Raw genomic sequence first — 15,243 nt, forward strand, 5'->3', positions numbered from 1 at the left:
AAACCCTCTAGTTCTGGACTCCCCAATCCCAGGGAAAAGACTTTGTCTATTTACCCTATCCATGTCCCTCATAATTTTGTAAACATCTATAAGGTCACCCCTCAGCTTCTGACTCTCCAGGGAAAACAGCCCCAGCCTGTTTAGCCTCTCCCTATAACTCAAATCCTCCAACCTTGGCAACATCCTTGTAAATCTTTTCTGAACCCTTTCAAGTTTCACAACAACTTTCTGATAGGAAGGAGACCAGAACTGCATGCAATATTCCAACAGTGGCCTAACCAATGTCCTATATAGTGACACATGACCTCCCAACTCCTGTACTCAATACTCTGACCAATAAAGGAAAGCAAACCAAACACCTTCTTCACTATCCTATCTACCTGCGACTCCACTTTCAAGGAACTATGAACCTGCACTCCAAAGTCTCTTTGTTCAGCAATACTCCCTAGGACCTTACCATTAAGGTGTATAAGTTCTGCTAAGATTCGCTTTCCCAAAATGCAGCACCTCGCATTTAATCGGAATTAAACTCCATTTGCCACATCTCAGCCCATTGGCCCATCTGGTCAAGATCCTGTTGTAATCGGAGGTAACCCTCTTCGCTGTCCACTACACCTCCAATTTTGGTGTCATCTGCACACTTACTAACTGTACCTCTTATGCTCGCGTCCAAATCATTTATGCAAAAGACAAAATGTAGAGGACCCAGCATCAATCCTTGTGGCATTCCACTGGTCACAGGCCTCCAGTCTGAAAAACAACCCTCCACCACTACCTTCTGTCTTCTACCTTTGAGCCAGTTCTGTATCCAAATGGCTGGTTCTCCCTGTATTCCATGAGATCTAACCTTGCTAATCAGTCTTCCATGGTGAAGCTTGTCGAACACCTTACTGAAGTCCATATAGATCACATCTACCAATCTGCCCTCATCAACCCTCTTTGTTATTTCCTCAAAGAAAACTCAAATCAAGTTTGAGATATGATTTCCCACGCACAAAGCCATGCTGACCAACCCTAATCAATCCTTGCCTTTCCAAATACATGTACATCCTGTCCCTCAGGATTCCCTCCAACAACTTGCCCACCACTGACATCAGGTTCACTGGTCTATAGTTCCCTGGCTTGTCCCTACCACCCTTTTTAAACAGTGGCACCACGTTAGCCAACCTCCAGTCTTCCGGCACCTCACTTGTGGGACCTTTTCCAGTACTTTCACATAAGGGATTATATACAGAGGATGACCATGCTCCTGGCTCAGCCTTACAAGTCCGACATGGAGAAAAGAGTGCTCTGGTGCACAGACTCTCTTTGTCACATTTACAGAAAAGACGTGCCTTAGGAGATGTGGAGAGACTCTGTAGGAGTTGGAATCGGGAACTAGGAGAGGATATTTCATTGGCAACATGGGAAAATGTAAAGAAAATCTCAATATGTAACAAAGCAGAGGCTATGCAACTGAAGATTTTACACAGGGCTCATATGGCATCTAGAGGCTAGCTAGGTTCAACAGAGAAGCATCTCCAGGGTATCCCAAATTTAAAATTAGAATAGGTACTCATACACACTGCTTTTGATCATGTTGCAAGGTATAGAGTGTCATATTAAGGAAGCTGAATGAAATCCTGAGAACTGAAGTCAAAGTGAATCTGGTATTTCTTCTTCTGCTAGGTTTGCCAAATTTGCCCTCTCTGGAGAAACATAGGAATGTATAACATTCTCACCCACTGTGTGAGGAAGAACATTTTAATGATTTGGACGTTGGAAAAACCCCCAGGTCTTATGGGGTGGCACAGGCTGGTGATGGAGCATCTCCCCCAAAACTACCTTACAAATATGATGCACCACAAAACGGAGCAGTTTTATAAGACGTGGCAGCCCTTTCTAAATTATGTTGACGCAGACTTATCGGCAATATTAATTAGGGCTGTGATATAACTGTGGGAATCAGTTGGGGGCCCCTGAGCAGGGGAAGCTGGGGTAAACAAAAATACGGGTACAATGACTGGTGCTCCCAGGGGTGGGAGCTTCAGTGGATGTGTGGTGGGTAAAATAGAATAATGTGATATAATTTAATGGATGTAGGTTTGCTCGCTGAGCTGGAAGTTCTTTTCAGATGTTTTGTCATCATACCGGATAACATCTTCAGTAAGCCTCTAGACGAAGCACTGCTGGTGCTTCCTGCTTTCTATTTATATGCTTGGGTTTGTAATGTGGTGATGTCATTTCCTGTGGTGATGCCATTTCCTGTTCTTTTTCTCAGGAGGCAGGATATGGGATGTTTGTTGATAGAGCTCCAGGATACATGAACATCATCTCGCCACAAAACGACATGACCTTCTCTCACAAGTATCCTTACATACAGATAAGGAAGGACACAGGTTCAACTGGGACAACACATCCACCCTAGGACAATCCAAACAGAGACACGCATGAGAATTCCTAAAAGTATGGCATTCCAACCAGGCAGGAAGTGACATCACCATAGAAAATGATGTCACTACAGGAAATAACATCACCAACCCAAGGAAACCCAAACATATAAACAGAAAGCAGGAAACACCAGCAGTGCTTCATCTGGAGGCTCACTGAAGATGTTACCTAGTATGGTGATGAAACGTCTGAAAATGAACCTTGCAGCTCAGTGAGCAAACCTACATCCAGAACCTCAACCTGAGTTACAAATCTTCTCAAAATTTGATAATTTAATTGAAGTTAGTTTAATTTGAATTCAGCTTAATTTTTATTTAATGTTATTGTAGTTTAGTTGAAGTTAAGTAGATAAGTTTGTTCTGGGAGAATAGTAGATAGATTATTCATAGTATTACGAAATTACTTTGTTGTACTACCTCTATCTTTTTGTATTTTTTGTTCTTTTTATATATACACATTTGCTTTGTAAAAAATTTGAAAAGGTTTTTAATGAAAATATTTTATTCAAAAGTTAACCATTTTAACTGTGCCATTATATCTGAATAAAAAAGGATATGTTAGCTACATACATCCTTAGTTCTTTGACAAATTTGTTAATGATGCTGAGGTTCATTACATACAAGAGTAAATGTGAGGGAAATGAAAGAATTTGGCAGGTAAGTTCAAAATGCATACACAGTCAGAATTTAATAAATGTTTCATTTGAAGTGTGCCATTTTACCAGGCCACGATGATGTTGAACAGTGTGATTTTGCAGGATTTCAATGAATCTTTGAGATGTTAAATTTTCGTACTGGTATGTATAAATAAAATTTACTACCAGTAATTCATTCTTGTTTCTCTTGCTTTTTCCGGTAATTACCTTTGCCATAATTCATTGGGTTTTTCTTCTTTATCTGGATTAGCTGAGCAATCAAATTGACTTCTGTTAACAATACCATATTCTCAATTGCAGCCTCTCAAAATTAGTGCCTGTGTAATAGCCGACCCTATAAATTGAACCTTTAAAAATTTAACTTTTACACGGGTATATACAGTAATTAAGCTTACAAAAGTCTGGCTCAGTTAGAATATATCCGTGGTAGGGTACAGAGTTAGTCATAAATTTAGCTTCCAAATTCACAGTGCTTGGTCACAGCATGTTGAGTTTCATACAAGACTGAATTGTGGATAAGCAGTTGAATAACAGAGATAAATTTAGGGTGGATAAATTTAGCCGGGTATCAATAAAGAACACATGAATAGCACTCTTGATGGAAATCATAAAGCGACAGCCTACAATTGGAGAAAAGGCCTCTAGAGATAGGTCCTCAGAGACTTGCCAAGTGACAAGTGTGCAGGTGGGAAAAGAAACCATTGTTGAATATGTTCTGACTGCATTCTGAAGGGTAGGAGCAGAACCATATTGAGAATATGTATTAGTATGAGCAGGTAGGGAAAGAGTTAAGTTTTGAGTTTTGTGAAACAAGAGGTTCAGCTGAGTAATACTCAGATCAGATAAGAACTTACACTTAGCATGTTGGAGGCAAGGGTAATTGGTTAACAAGGTGGAAAAGCAGTCATTATGTACAGCCATTTAATAATATTTGAAGCATTCAATACATAAGGTTAGTTTAACAAGGTAAAAAGTATTCATTATGTGAAGCTAATTAAGGTCAAGAACATTAATTGTGTATCAGAAGGCTTAATCTTTACTGTTGATGCTTTCGGACTGAAACACAGTCACCCAAATCAATATCTTTATTGCCTTATCTGGATGCTCTTCCCTGTAAGATGACTATATAATTCATTAAGAAACTGCTCTTCGAGAGAAGACAGAGAACTCATGTCCTGTGCACACAGACAATCATTTGCTCTCTCTCTCTCCAGGACCCAGAATAAAAGATGAAGGAGGCAAAACTATACTGCGTCTGAATGTTTTGCTTCAACTGAGGGGTGGGGGTGGGGAAAAACAGAACAATATGATTCGCAATCTTATGGAGTTGGGCATCCTTTTGTTCAACGGCAATATTAACCAGACCCAAACTACAGAAACATTCCACCACAACAGACCACTTCCCCTGGGTGAGCAAATAACAGCCTCAGTATAGCTAGATTGCTACTTTTGTAGTGAAAGAAAATTAGTCTGTTCAGAACAGAAGTGGCATAACTGGGTACTCAGTGGGCAAAACCAATATTAACATTCCTGACCTGGCAGCAATGAAGCCCTCAAAACAAAAAAAAATCCCAACCACGCAACACAGACCCCTGCCATTCTTATAGTGATGAAGAATTGCAAAGCTAATGTTGTTCCCAATCTTGGAAGAAATGCATTTAAATCACATTCCCACATGCAATTAAGAGTCTTCTTTAAATTCAGCAGCCAGCCAAATTTCCTAGTGCTCTGAAACTCAGCAGTCAAAGGCGAGTGAGTGTTGTTTGCTTAAGAAGGCAAATGTCTTTTCCCAACATTCCTGTGCACCTGGAAGATAGATATGCACTTTCAGACTCTGTTCATTTCACTATGATCAGCAATATATCATGAATCCAATCTCCACTATGCTCTTTGATCACAATTGCTGTGGACTGCCCACCACACCTTCACTCAAACAACCAAATCCCAAACAGCAGCTTTGTGCTGCTAAAAAGTCTGCCACTGTTGGCAAGATTGAAAATATATTTTACTCATACATTTATAGTTGAATGTCCACATCCCCAGCGTTGCCAGATTATCTTATCTTTACCTTACTGTCACACTTCCCCCACCTATTAGGAATACTAGGGCCGACATAAATGTTAGCAAATAAAACAAAATTGTAAATTTTGATAACAGTATTAATGATGCCCTCTCTATCAATCACAAACAGTAATACATACTTTGACAGTCGCTCTACAATATAAAATGGGATTCTACTATTGGCGGAGGGTAGTTTTCCAAAACCACAGTGTCAGCAACATTGTTATCAACATAAAAAAAAGTGATTTCCATTGGGTAGTTGTTTCCTGCTGGCCTTTCCCAGATGGTTCAGATGAACTTCCAAATTGTAAAATTAAAAGTTGCAATCCTAATTTTCAAACATTTGCACAAGTGCAATGTTTCTGAACTGATGTGCTTTCATTACAGTGCAGAAACAGCACTGACGCCAAAGCAACACATGCTACAGTATATTGCAAACCAGCTATCAAGGAAATAACATAGATTCAAAGCTCAGTCGCCAAGTCATTCTGTACCTAATAAAAGCACACATCAACAAATTTCAAACTCAATATGTACATAAAGCTAGATTTTTAATATGATGTACACAGTCTCAAAAGCCAAAAGACATTAGATCATTTTTTAAGTAGATTAAAAAAAATGTTGCGCCAACAAAGAAAAATTGATCGCTTGGATACAGCAGCCACACATCTTTTAACAAAATAGCTTTTAACTTAAAAACATCTTCAATTAAAAATTATAAGTCTGTGAACATTAACTTTGGTACACAGCCATAAGTAGAATCCATCCAAAGTTCTAAACTTTGTAACTTTGGATATATGTGTAAAAATAGCTAATTATATACTTATGTTATTGACACAGAATATTATCTTGGTTACACACATTCTGTATTCTTTTTGCAAACAAAAAAAAAGCCTTGCACATTTCTTTATTACATAGAATTACAAATGCAGACTCCATTCTACATGTCAAACTTTGACCCATTTTGCAACTTGACATTCTGTTGAGCATGAATGATCATGATACAAGATTATGCAATAGTTGGAATCCAAAACAATAAGTTATATGTTAAATTATTACAAAGGGGCAAACAAATTTTGTTCTCCACACAATTCAAAATGTTTGTCTACAGTAATTGGAAGAACTAGAGGTAAAATGAGACTACTTTCATGCAGCAAGTTATGATGACCCAGAATTCACTACTCAAAATTGAATGTGCTTCCACCATCATTTCAACTTACAGTTATTTATCCAATTGCCTTTTGAAGTGTAAAAAATCTCTGGCTAGGAGGTAAAGCAGAATTGAACAGCACCTTCAAAGACCCTTCTTGGCTCATCATTTCACATTCCAAGTTAAACAAAATTAAGTCCTTGCATTCTTAGTGCCATTGCCCCAGATGCCCACTCAGCTTAAATAATGCAGGAATAATCTTGGCTTTGTGATCATCCTGCTGCTGTTGCTCTTGCCCTCAATCAGGTCTGTAGTCAAAGCACCACTTTTAGACCTAACAGCTAGCTTGCTAGCCCTCTTCTTGCACTTAACATCATAACCTCACAAACTGACAAACTTTAAATTTTCCAAGTCTCCATACGTATGGTCCATTAAATTCCAAACATTCTAGAGTACTCATGGTTCAGATTACCACTGCCAACATGCTTGTCAGTCTTTGGTTTTTCAGTGTCCTAACTACTTCCAGCTGCACAGTGAAGACTGTATCATTAATTTCTTGGATTTCATAATTCTGCTCTCTGCCTTAATGGGGGCTAGCTTCTAGGCATTAATTTTGCTGTTTCCTGTTTAAAAGAGTCTGTTTTTAACAGGGTGAAAAAGGCCCTAGAGACCATCATGTCTGCGTCAGTCATCAAGCATTTATCTTTCTACTCTAATCCCATTTTCCAACACTTGCCCCACAATCTTGTATGTCTTGACATTTCAAGTATCCATCTAAATATTTCTTAAAGAGTCTTGAAGACTCCCGCTTCTACTACCTTCACTGAAACCAAGTAATTTGGTATTCTCTCTTCCTTACAATCATTTCAATTTTCTGCTCCACTTCAGTCTGCTTCATGCAATTCTTTTCAATATCTTGTAAAAAAGATCAAAGAGATATTTTCCCACACTAGATGGTACACGATACACATTATCAAGACCACCTCAAAATTGAAATGTACCTAATGAGGCTTCTGATGTATCTAACAAAAGCTGTTTCATTTTCATAAATGACCCTGTAAGACATGCACCATCCTAGTGCTCCAAACAATATTGTGCACGTTCTCCCGAGAGCATTGCTCAAAATGATAAAGGATTTTGATATGGTAAATAAGGATGAACTTTCTTCAATGGCAAAAAGTCAACTTAAAGGATGCAGATTTGAAAAGTAATGGCATAAGAATCATAGGGGAGATGAGAACTTTAATTTGTCATGATTTTATAATCTAGGCTACAATGTCTGAAATAATGCTCGATACATATTCAATAGGGAATTAGACATAGCACACACACAAATTGAACTTGCAAGAATAAAAGTGAAACAGCAGCAAATGTGAACTAGTTGGACAGTGTTTAAGAGCTAGTACAGACACAGTCAGCCAAATGAGCTCCTGCAAAAATCTGGATGGTTGAAGGTTTGATCTTTAGCTTGTGCTGATTGAGGGAATCTCAACTCGCATGACAGTCAAGTGAAATATCTAATTTCCTTATCTCAGCATACAAAGGTGAACAAGGGCAAACAAACATCATTGATTTTCTACACTGAACAGGAACCAAAAACTTCAGAGACTCAAGTGAAATTAAGCAAATTCTGATTTCCCTGACATTTTCCAATAATGTACTCCAGTAGTAAGCTGTCTAGTTTCACACAAGGGAAAGTATTACAGCAAGATCTGAGATGGCTATCAGGATGTTTTGATCATAGTTGGTGTGAATCATCTTTCAGAGAGAAGAAAGAAAGCACTATCTAGCAGCTTCTTATATTTGACATTGAGATGGAAAGGAATCCTGAAATGTCAAGTGAAGAATTATCATTGTAAATCTCCTAGTCAAAAAGGCAGTTAAACTCATCACCCATTTCATGGAAAAAAATACACAAGACAGTTAATGAGTAGACCTTAATTTGTAATCAACCACAAAAACACAGTTGTCCACAGCTTGAAGCTTCTCTCATTTTTTGCAAAAAGGTCATTTTACCAATCAATTTGATTTATACCTCAAAATTAAAATGTACCAATAACAGGTCAAATAGCAATGCAAAGAATAATATTGCACAATTACTAATGTGCATGCTAATTCCTATTTAAAATTTTAACATGCCAGCTTTTCAATGTGAGAATAATACATCATATGAGTGGATAACTCTTTAGAATAATGGCTCCTAACTTGGTATTGAATAGATTTTCCAGCTTGTCCACGAAAAGTCAAGCAATAAACAAATAAGTAGCAGTGTGCAAGACAAGAAGCAAAAGCAGGGTGCAGCCTTCATGCATGTAGTAGTGTGGACAAGTTGTCTCATCTGACAGCGGTCTGAACATGGCCAGATATAGAGCCGAGGGAAGATAACCAAGTAGAACTGCAATTATGAAGGATGAAGCGAGTTCAGTCACGAGGTGAGTGAGCTCAGCAAGGAGAGTTTTTTGTTAAATATTTAAGCAAACTCAAAGAAGAAGCCATCAAAAGGCAGAGAGGTTTTCTCGTGTGCCAATATAATTTAGGTAGGTGCATCTGCATTAATCCATTGAAATGGATCCCTTCAGGCAAAGAGTTTGAAAACCACTGGCCTGTAAATTAGAATTATGCAATCGCACTCGATACCTTGAATCAACATAAACACAAAACCAGTAATTTTCAAAAAACACAAGTGCTGATATCTTATTAAAAATGCAATCTTTCCCTCCAGACGGCTCTGCTGCAAAGACTGAACCAATTCCCTGCAATGCATGCAACTAACACGTGAGCGTATGCTAATAATGTCAACAAATATACCAAGAACGGTCACGTGACCATATCTTCAGTTTTACGGGGTTTGGGAGAAACAAAAATCACAAGAAATAATAGTGCAGAGGTTGCCGAGGACTTCGGAACCTTCAGACAGTACTTCAGACTAAACATATGTACTGTCGATGTAAAACATAAGCCAAAATAAACTGATCTTGCTTTGATTATTTTACACTGAAACCATTTAGGTCTCTAGGTTTTTAAACGCCAACAACAATGACACAACCGTGACTTACCGGGCAGCCGGTTCATATTGACACCCTGGGCTGACAATCCGATTCCCATATATCTGCAAACAGCGAAAGCTGCAATTATTAAAGGAATCGTCCACCGCCATGAAAAAAAGTCACGTCATGTTAAGAGTCGACAGGAATGGACTTACCCATCTCTGCCTTTGCTAACGATCTTCACCTCAAAGTAATATATGCCACAAGCAGCAGGGATCGGGTGCGTTGCACGAACCGATGCAGCATCTTTGTGGTTTTTTCCGTGACCTGATTTACAAAAATAATAATCACCTTCGGAGGCACCTGACGCAATTTTAGCAGCTGAATTATTCAAAGCCAATAGTTCTCGCCATGGAATTGCGTCAGTGTTAAAACAAAGAGGACCCATAAGGGGACAAATAAATCTTTTCTTCCTCGTAAATCTACCTTTGACCAAACTATCGGAATATCTAAATAAATACGGATCCCACACACCCGAATACAGAAGTTAGCAAACCGGCAGGTGACGACAGACAAATGTATTCGTTTTAAACAATACAAGACGCTGAGCCAAAAAGGGTTGTTTATTTTAAGTAACGATTAAATACGTTACTGCATTGCCACCATTGAAACGATCTGCACTTTGTTACTCAGATATCATTTGGTTAATCACTTCAGTAAGCGGGCATAGCGCCAGAAATAAGATATAACTGAAAATCGTCTTTTGGGAAAGAGGTAATGTCTTGCATTTTAAAATAAAATGAAGCTTAAAATAAAATGGAATATTTTCAGGAGCTAGAGACGGATCAGTGACGTCGGTTAACATTAAGATCATTCCTTGTCATGATACCAACCAACACCACTGATACGAGCACGAAAAAAATCACTTATTCACAACACGATCGCCCGTCGGTTACTCTTTTTTTTCCACAGGATTAACCTAGATTATTCCACCGAGACTACCTTTATAATGAACACGGAGATTGTTTTGTGACAATCCGATATAGTTATACTTGTCCTTCGGGCTCCACGATCGAGGCAGCGGAGTCTCATCTTCGTTCACAGCCGGATACAAGCGTTTCAATCTCTCATTTAACTCCTTTTCTTGGTAATTCAGAGCCGAATCCCCGTGGTTTGAAGCTCCAAACTCAGCCATCTTGGATCCTATTGTGTATATATCCCGGATAACGAACGTATTATACTGGCAACCGATTGGCTGCCGCGCATCTTGTGGCCGCAGGTGGATGGGGAGGAGCGCTAAAGCTCACGGGGATTGCAGTCCGTTCGTCGCTGCCAATAAGCGCCTACCTTTGGAGATTGGACTACAACTCCCGGCAGGCGCTGCGGCAACAGAGCCACGCGTCAACACGGCGGCTGCCTCGGCAACAGATTGGCTTCAGCGAAACGCGGACGCGATGGCGTCAGGACGGAGGAGGCGGTTCGTCGGTGACAGGTACGCTGGGAGTTGTAGTCCCGATCCAAACTGTCAAAGTCAAGGAAAAAGAAATGGGAAGAAATGGTCGAGAGGAGTCGCTGCACTTTTACTTTCAACCGTTTTACCGAGTATGAGGTGGAGCCTGGGTGAGTCACCCTTGCAGAGTTGGGCAAAAGAAACTCGAGCTTCCGTAATGACGGAAGGTGTTGAATTAATCCATTGTTAACGGCCGAAGGTTAGCGCCTTCGGCTCTGTTCCCTTTCAGGGAAACCGTGTTCAGTCAACATTGTTGTTTCTATTACTTTCAGTCACCGGTAACTGTATTCCGAAATCGTACTCGCTTGAGGTCAAACGAATAATCTGTTTATTGATAAAACAATTTTAATTCATAGCTAAAATGCTTCGGCCTTTTTCTGGATTACTGAAAGTAATGAACATGATAATCAATGTTCGGTTCCCGGTCGGCAGGAGGGAGCTGTCGCTTTCCCATAACAGTAGACAGGCAGGAGACTGGAAGAACCCAGCAAGCCAGCTTGCATCAGGAAGTGTAGAAGTCGGCGTTCCGAGTGTAACCTTACCTTTCTTCAGCACTCAGGAGTTTTTGCCGCTTTCCTATAACAGGCACCGGAAAGGACAGGCGGGGTCCTATCCGTCAGGGTCCTTGAGCTGTCACCATGGTGATGGGTCATACACAGACAGACAGCGATCTATCATCGCTCGGTTCACCATGTTCACCGATATTGGCGGCTGCGAGGAAACGCAGGGTCTCTCGAGCCAAGGGTAAGGCTTCAACGGAAGAGAGCGGAGGCACAGCTGTGCCGGACCGTGGGAGGGCTTAGCGACGTGTGCACCGTTACCGGCTGAGCTCGGCCAGGCTGGGAAAGGCAGGCAGCCTCTGCTCGCCGTCTCTGAGGTTTGCGTCGCCAAGTTCCCGGTTGCTATCCCAACAGTTTGTCCATCTATAGATGCTCATTGTGGTAGCTGAGAAGCCGTCTCTGATGTAACAGCTGACAGTTTCTGAGTTGGAAAGTTCACTTTTTAATCCCTTGCGACTTGTTTATAATTGACCCCCTCGCTTTCCTTTTATCTCAGTTTTTAAAGGCCGATTTTTTTTATTAGAGCATGCACGCAATTGTCCTCTTTCCCCCTTCGCACATTATATGCTGTATCCTTCGGTCAAGTTCAAGTATTCAAATATGACGAGTGTTCTTTTTATTCCTATTATTGAGCGGTGGCTAATTATTTTCCTCCAGGGTGTTGCCACTGGATTGAGTATTTTTCTCACATCAAAACGATGCATCAAATTTCATTGGGGACCAGTACAGGTAGTTCTTCTATGACGCTGTAGTTGCAATCTAGCGAAATCTGGATTAATGGAAAATCGCTTAATATAAATAATGGGGCCTATGGGAAAAATGGGGTTAGGAACAGACCAGCAAAAAAAATCACTCACGATCGCTCAAAAATCACCCAAACGTCTAATACAAAGTATAGCACAGCATCAGTAAAGATGTGAATCGTATTTATCAATGAAACAAAAATAGTACGTTTAAAAAATTGTTAATGCAGGGTCAGAGGGTCATTGTGGTGCGTAAGGTAGATTCCCTTATTCCTATTAAGCAAGCTATATCATGTATTCTCTCCTTACTTTATAATGTCTCTTCTAGTGTTATAGCCTTTCTTTTGTATTCACCACCTGCAATTGCGTCACCAGGAAATTTCTTGATAACATTCTTGTCACTATGCCCTAACATTTGTTTTTCAAAAAAAGGCTAATCTAAGAGTAGTGTACCTTTCTTTGGAAGCTACTCAATGTATCTCTCTCAGCTGCTCCCTGTACTCAGCGCTTTAGGGAACATCACCGAGTCACCCAACCAATCAACCCCACCGTCCCATGGCTCAACATTTCAACTCCCCCCTCCCACTCTGCCGAGGACATGCAGGTCCTGGGCTTCCTCCACTGCCATTCCCTCACCGCCCAACACCAGGAGAAAGAATGCCTCATTTTCCACCTCGGAACACTTCAACCTCATGGCATCAATGTGGACTTCACCAGTTTTCACATTTCCCCTCCCCCACCTTACCCCAGTTCCAACCTTCCAGCTCAGCATCATCCTCATGACCGGTCATACCTGCCAAACTTCCTTTCCACCTATCCGCTCCACCCTCCTCTCTGACCTATCACCTTCATACCCACCTCCATCCACCTATTGTACTCTTGACTACCTTCTCCCCAGCACCCCCCCCCACCTCCATTTATCTCTCCACCCCGGAGGCTCCCTGCCTTCATTCCTGATGAAGGGCTTTTGCCCAAACCGTCGATTTTCCTGCTCCTCAGATGCTGCCTGACCAGCTGTGCTTTTCCAGCACCACTCTAAACTAGTCTCTGTACAGTATGCCTCACAGAAAGCTGCTTTGTCGGCAGCTGACATTGGCACATGCGCAGAACAAAGCATACAAAACAGTCACTTCTGGAATCGCATTATTGCAAACAAAGGTGAGCATTCTCAAAAATACCATTCGTTAATTTGTCAGCAATGTTATAAACAAATCAGATTACCTAAACGGGCGTTATCCAAGAACTACCCGTAGAAAGCAATTAAGAGTCTGAGTACTGCCTGCGATTGATTTGTCATAGTCTCAATATCTAGGAAATAGAATCATCGAGATGTGCAGCACAGAAACAGATCTTTCGGTCCAACCGTCCATGCCGATCGGATATCCCAACCCAATCTAGTCCCACCTGCCAGCACCCAGCCCATATCCCTCAAAACCCTTCCTATTCACATACCCAATGCCTTTTAAATGTTGAAAATGTGTTGCTGGTCAAAGCACAGCAGGCCAGGCAGCATCTCAGGAATAGGGCTGCCTGGCCTGCTGTGCTTTGACCAGCAACAGAATTCCCTATTCCTGAGATGCTGCCTGGCCTGCTGTGCTTTGACCAGCAACACATTTTCAGCTGTGATCTCCAGCATCTGCAGACCTCATTTTTTACTCGCCTTTTAAATGTTGCAATTGTACTAGCCTCCACCACATCCTCTGGCAGCTCATTCCATACACATACCACCCCTGTAGGTCTCTTTTATATTTTTCCCCTCTCACCCTAAACCTATACCTTCTAGTTCTGGATTCCCCAACCCCAGGGAAAAGACTTTGTCTATTTATCCTATGCATGCCCCTCATAATTTTGTAAACCTCAATAAGGTCACCCCTCGGCCTCCGACACTCCAGGGAAAACAGCTCCAGCCTGCTCAGCCTCTCCCTATAACTCAAATCCTCCAACCCTGGCAACATTCTTGTAAATCTTTTCTGAACCCTTTCAAGTTTCACACATCTTTCCGATAGGAAGGAGACCAGAATTGCACACAATATTCCAACAGTGGCTGAACAAATGTCCTGACCTCCCAACTCCTGTACTCAATACTCTGACCAATAAAGGAAAGTGTCCTATCCTATCTACCTGCGACTCCACATTCAAGGAGCTAGGAACCTGCACTCCACGGTCTCTTTATTCAGCAACACTCCCTAGGACATTGTGTATAAGTCCTGCTAAGACTTGTTTTCTCAAAAATGTAGCACCTCACATTTATCTGAATTAAACTCCATCTGCCACTTCTCAGCCCATTGGCCCATCTGGTCAACATCCTGTTGTAATCTGAGCTGTCCATTACACCTCCAAGTTTGGTATCATCTGCAAACTTACTAACTGTACCTCTTATGCTCGCATCCAAATCATTTATGTAAATGACAAAAAGTAGAGCACCCAGCACCGATCGTTGTGGCACTCCACTGGTCACAGGTCTCCAGTCTGAAAAACAACCCTCCACCACTACCCTCTATCTTCTACCTTTGAGCCAATTCTGTATCCAAATTGCTAGTTCTCCCTGTATTACGTGAGATCTAACCTTGCTAATCAGTCTCCCATGGGGAACCTTGTCGAACGCCTTACTGAAGTTGATATAGATCACATCTACCGCTCTGCCCTCATCAATCCTCTTTGTTACTTCCTCAAAAAACTCAATCAAGTTTGTGAGGCATGATTTCCCACACACAAAGCCATGTTGACTATCCCTACTCAGTCTTTGCCTTTCCAAATACATGGACATCCTGTCCCTCAGGATTCCCTCCAACAACTTGCCCACCACCGACGTCAGACTCACTGGTCTATAGTTCTCTGGTTTGTCATTCCTGCCTTTCTTAAACAGTGGCACCACATTAGCCAACCTCCAGTCTTCCGGCACCTCACCTGTGACTATCGATGATGCAACTATATCAGCAAGAGGCCGAGCAATCACTTCTCTAGCTTCCCACAGAGTTCTAGGGTACACCTGATCAGGTCCTGGGGATTTATCCACTTTCATGCATTTCAAGACATCCAGCACTTCCTCCTCTGTAAAATTAACATTTTGCAAGATGACGCCATCGATTTCCCTACAGTTTTTATCTTCCATATCCTTTTCCACAGTAACTACTGATGCAAAATACT

General features: G+C 41.2%; 2 protein-coding genes across 12 annotated transcripts in view; one reads left to right on the forward strand and one right to left on the reverse strand.

Annotated features, from left to right (window-relative positions):
* Positions 1 to 10,499, reverse strand: part of ranbp10 (RAN binding protein 10) — a 153,837-nt gene extending 143,338 nt beyond the window's left edge. For all 4 annotated transcript variants that reach the window (XR_009645616.1, XR_009645615.1, XM_060838170.1 and 1 more), the window contains exons 1-3: positions 10,286 to 10,499; positions 9,499 to 9,610; positions 9,353 to 9,405 (exon numbers count right to left, since the gene is read on the reverse strand). Coding sequence is in view for 2 of the 4 variants with exons in the window: in XM_060838170.1 (XP_060694153.1) it covers positions 9,353 to 9,405; positions 9,499 to 9,610; positions 10,286 to 10,478 (358 nt within the window). In the remaining 2 variants the exon portion in view is untranslated. The remainder of the gene's footprint in view (positions 1 to 9,352; positions 9,406 to 9,498; positions 9,611 to 10,285) is intronic.
* Positions 10,500 to 10,754: 255 nt separating this feature from the next.
* The window catches only part of tsnaxip1 (translin-associated factor X interacting protein 1), a 58,166-nt gene continuing 53,677 nt past the window's right edge, over positions 10,755 to 15,243 (forward strand). For 6 of the 8 annotated variants that reach the window (XM_060837746.1, XM_060837749.1, XM_060837747.1 and 3 more), the window contains exon 1: positions 11,117 to 11,537. In XM_060837746.1, the coding sequence (XP_060693729.1) occupies positions 11,155 to 11,537 (383 nt within the window). In that variant the 5' untranslated portion in view covers positions 11,117 to 11,154. Of the gene's footprint in view, positions 10,904 to 11,116; positions 11,538 to 15,243 lie in introns of those variants that run through there. The other 2 variants (XM_060837752.1, XM_060837754.1) reach the window with 1 other exon arrangement.

Source organism: Hemiscyllium ocellatum, chromosome 17 (assembly GCF_020745735.1).
Source record: "Hemiscyllium ocellatum isolate sHemOce1 chromosome 17, sHemOce1.pat.X.cur, whole genome shotgun sequence".
In the NCBI taxonomy this organism is placed as follows: domain Eukaryota; kingdom Metazoa; phylum Chordata; class Chondrichthyes; order Orectolobiformes; family Hemiscylliidae; genus Hemiscyllium; species Hemiscyllium ocellatum.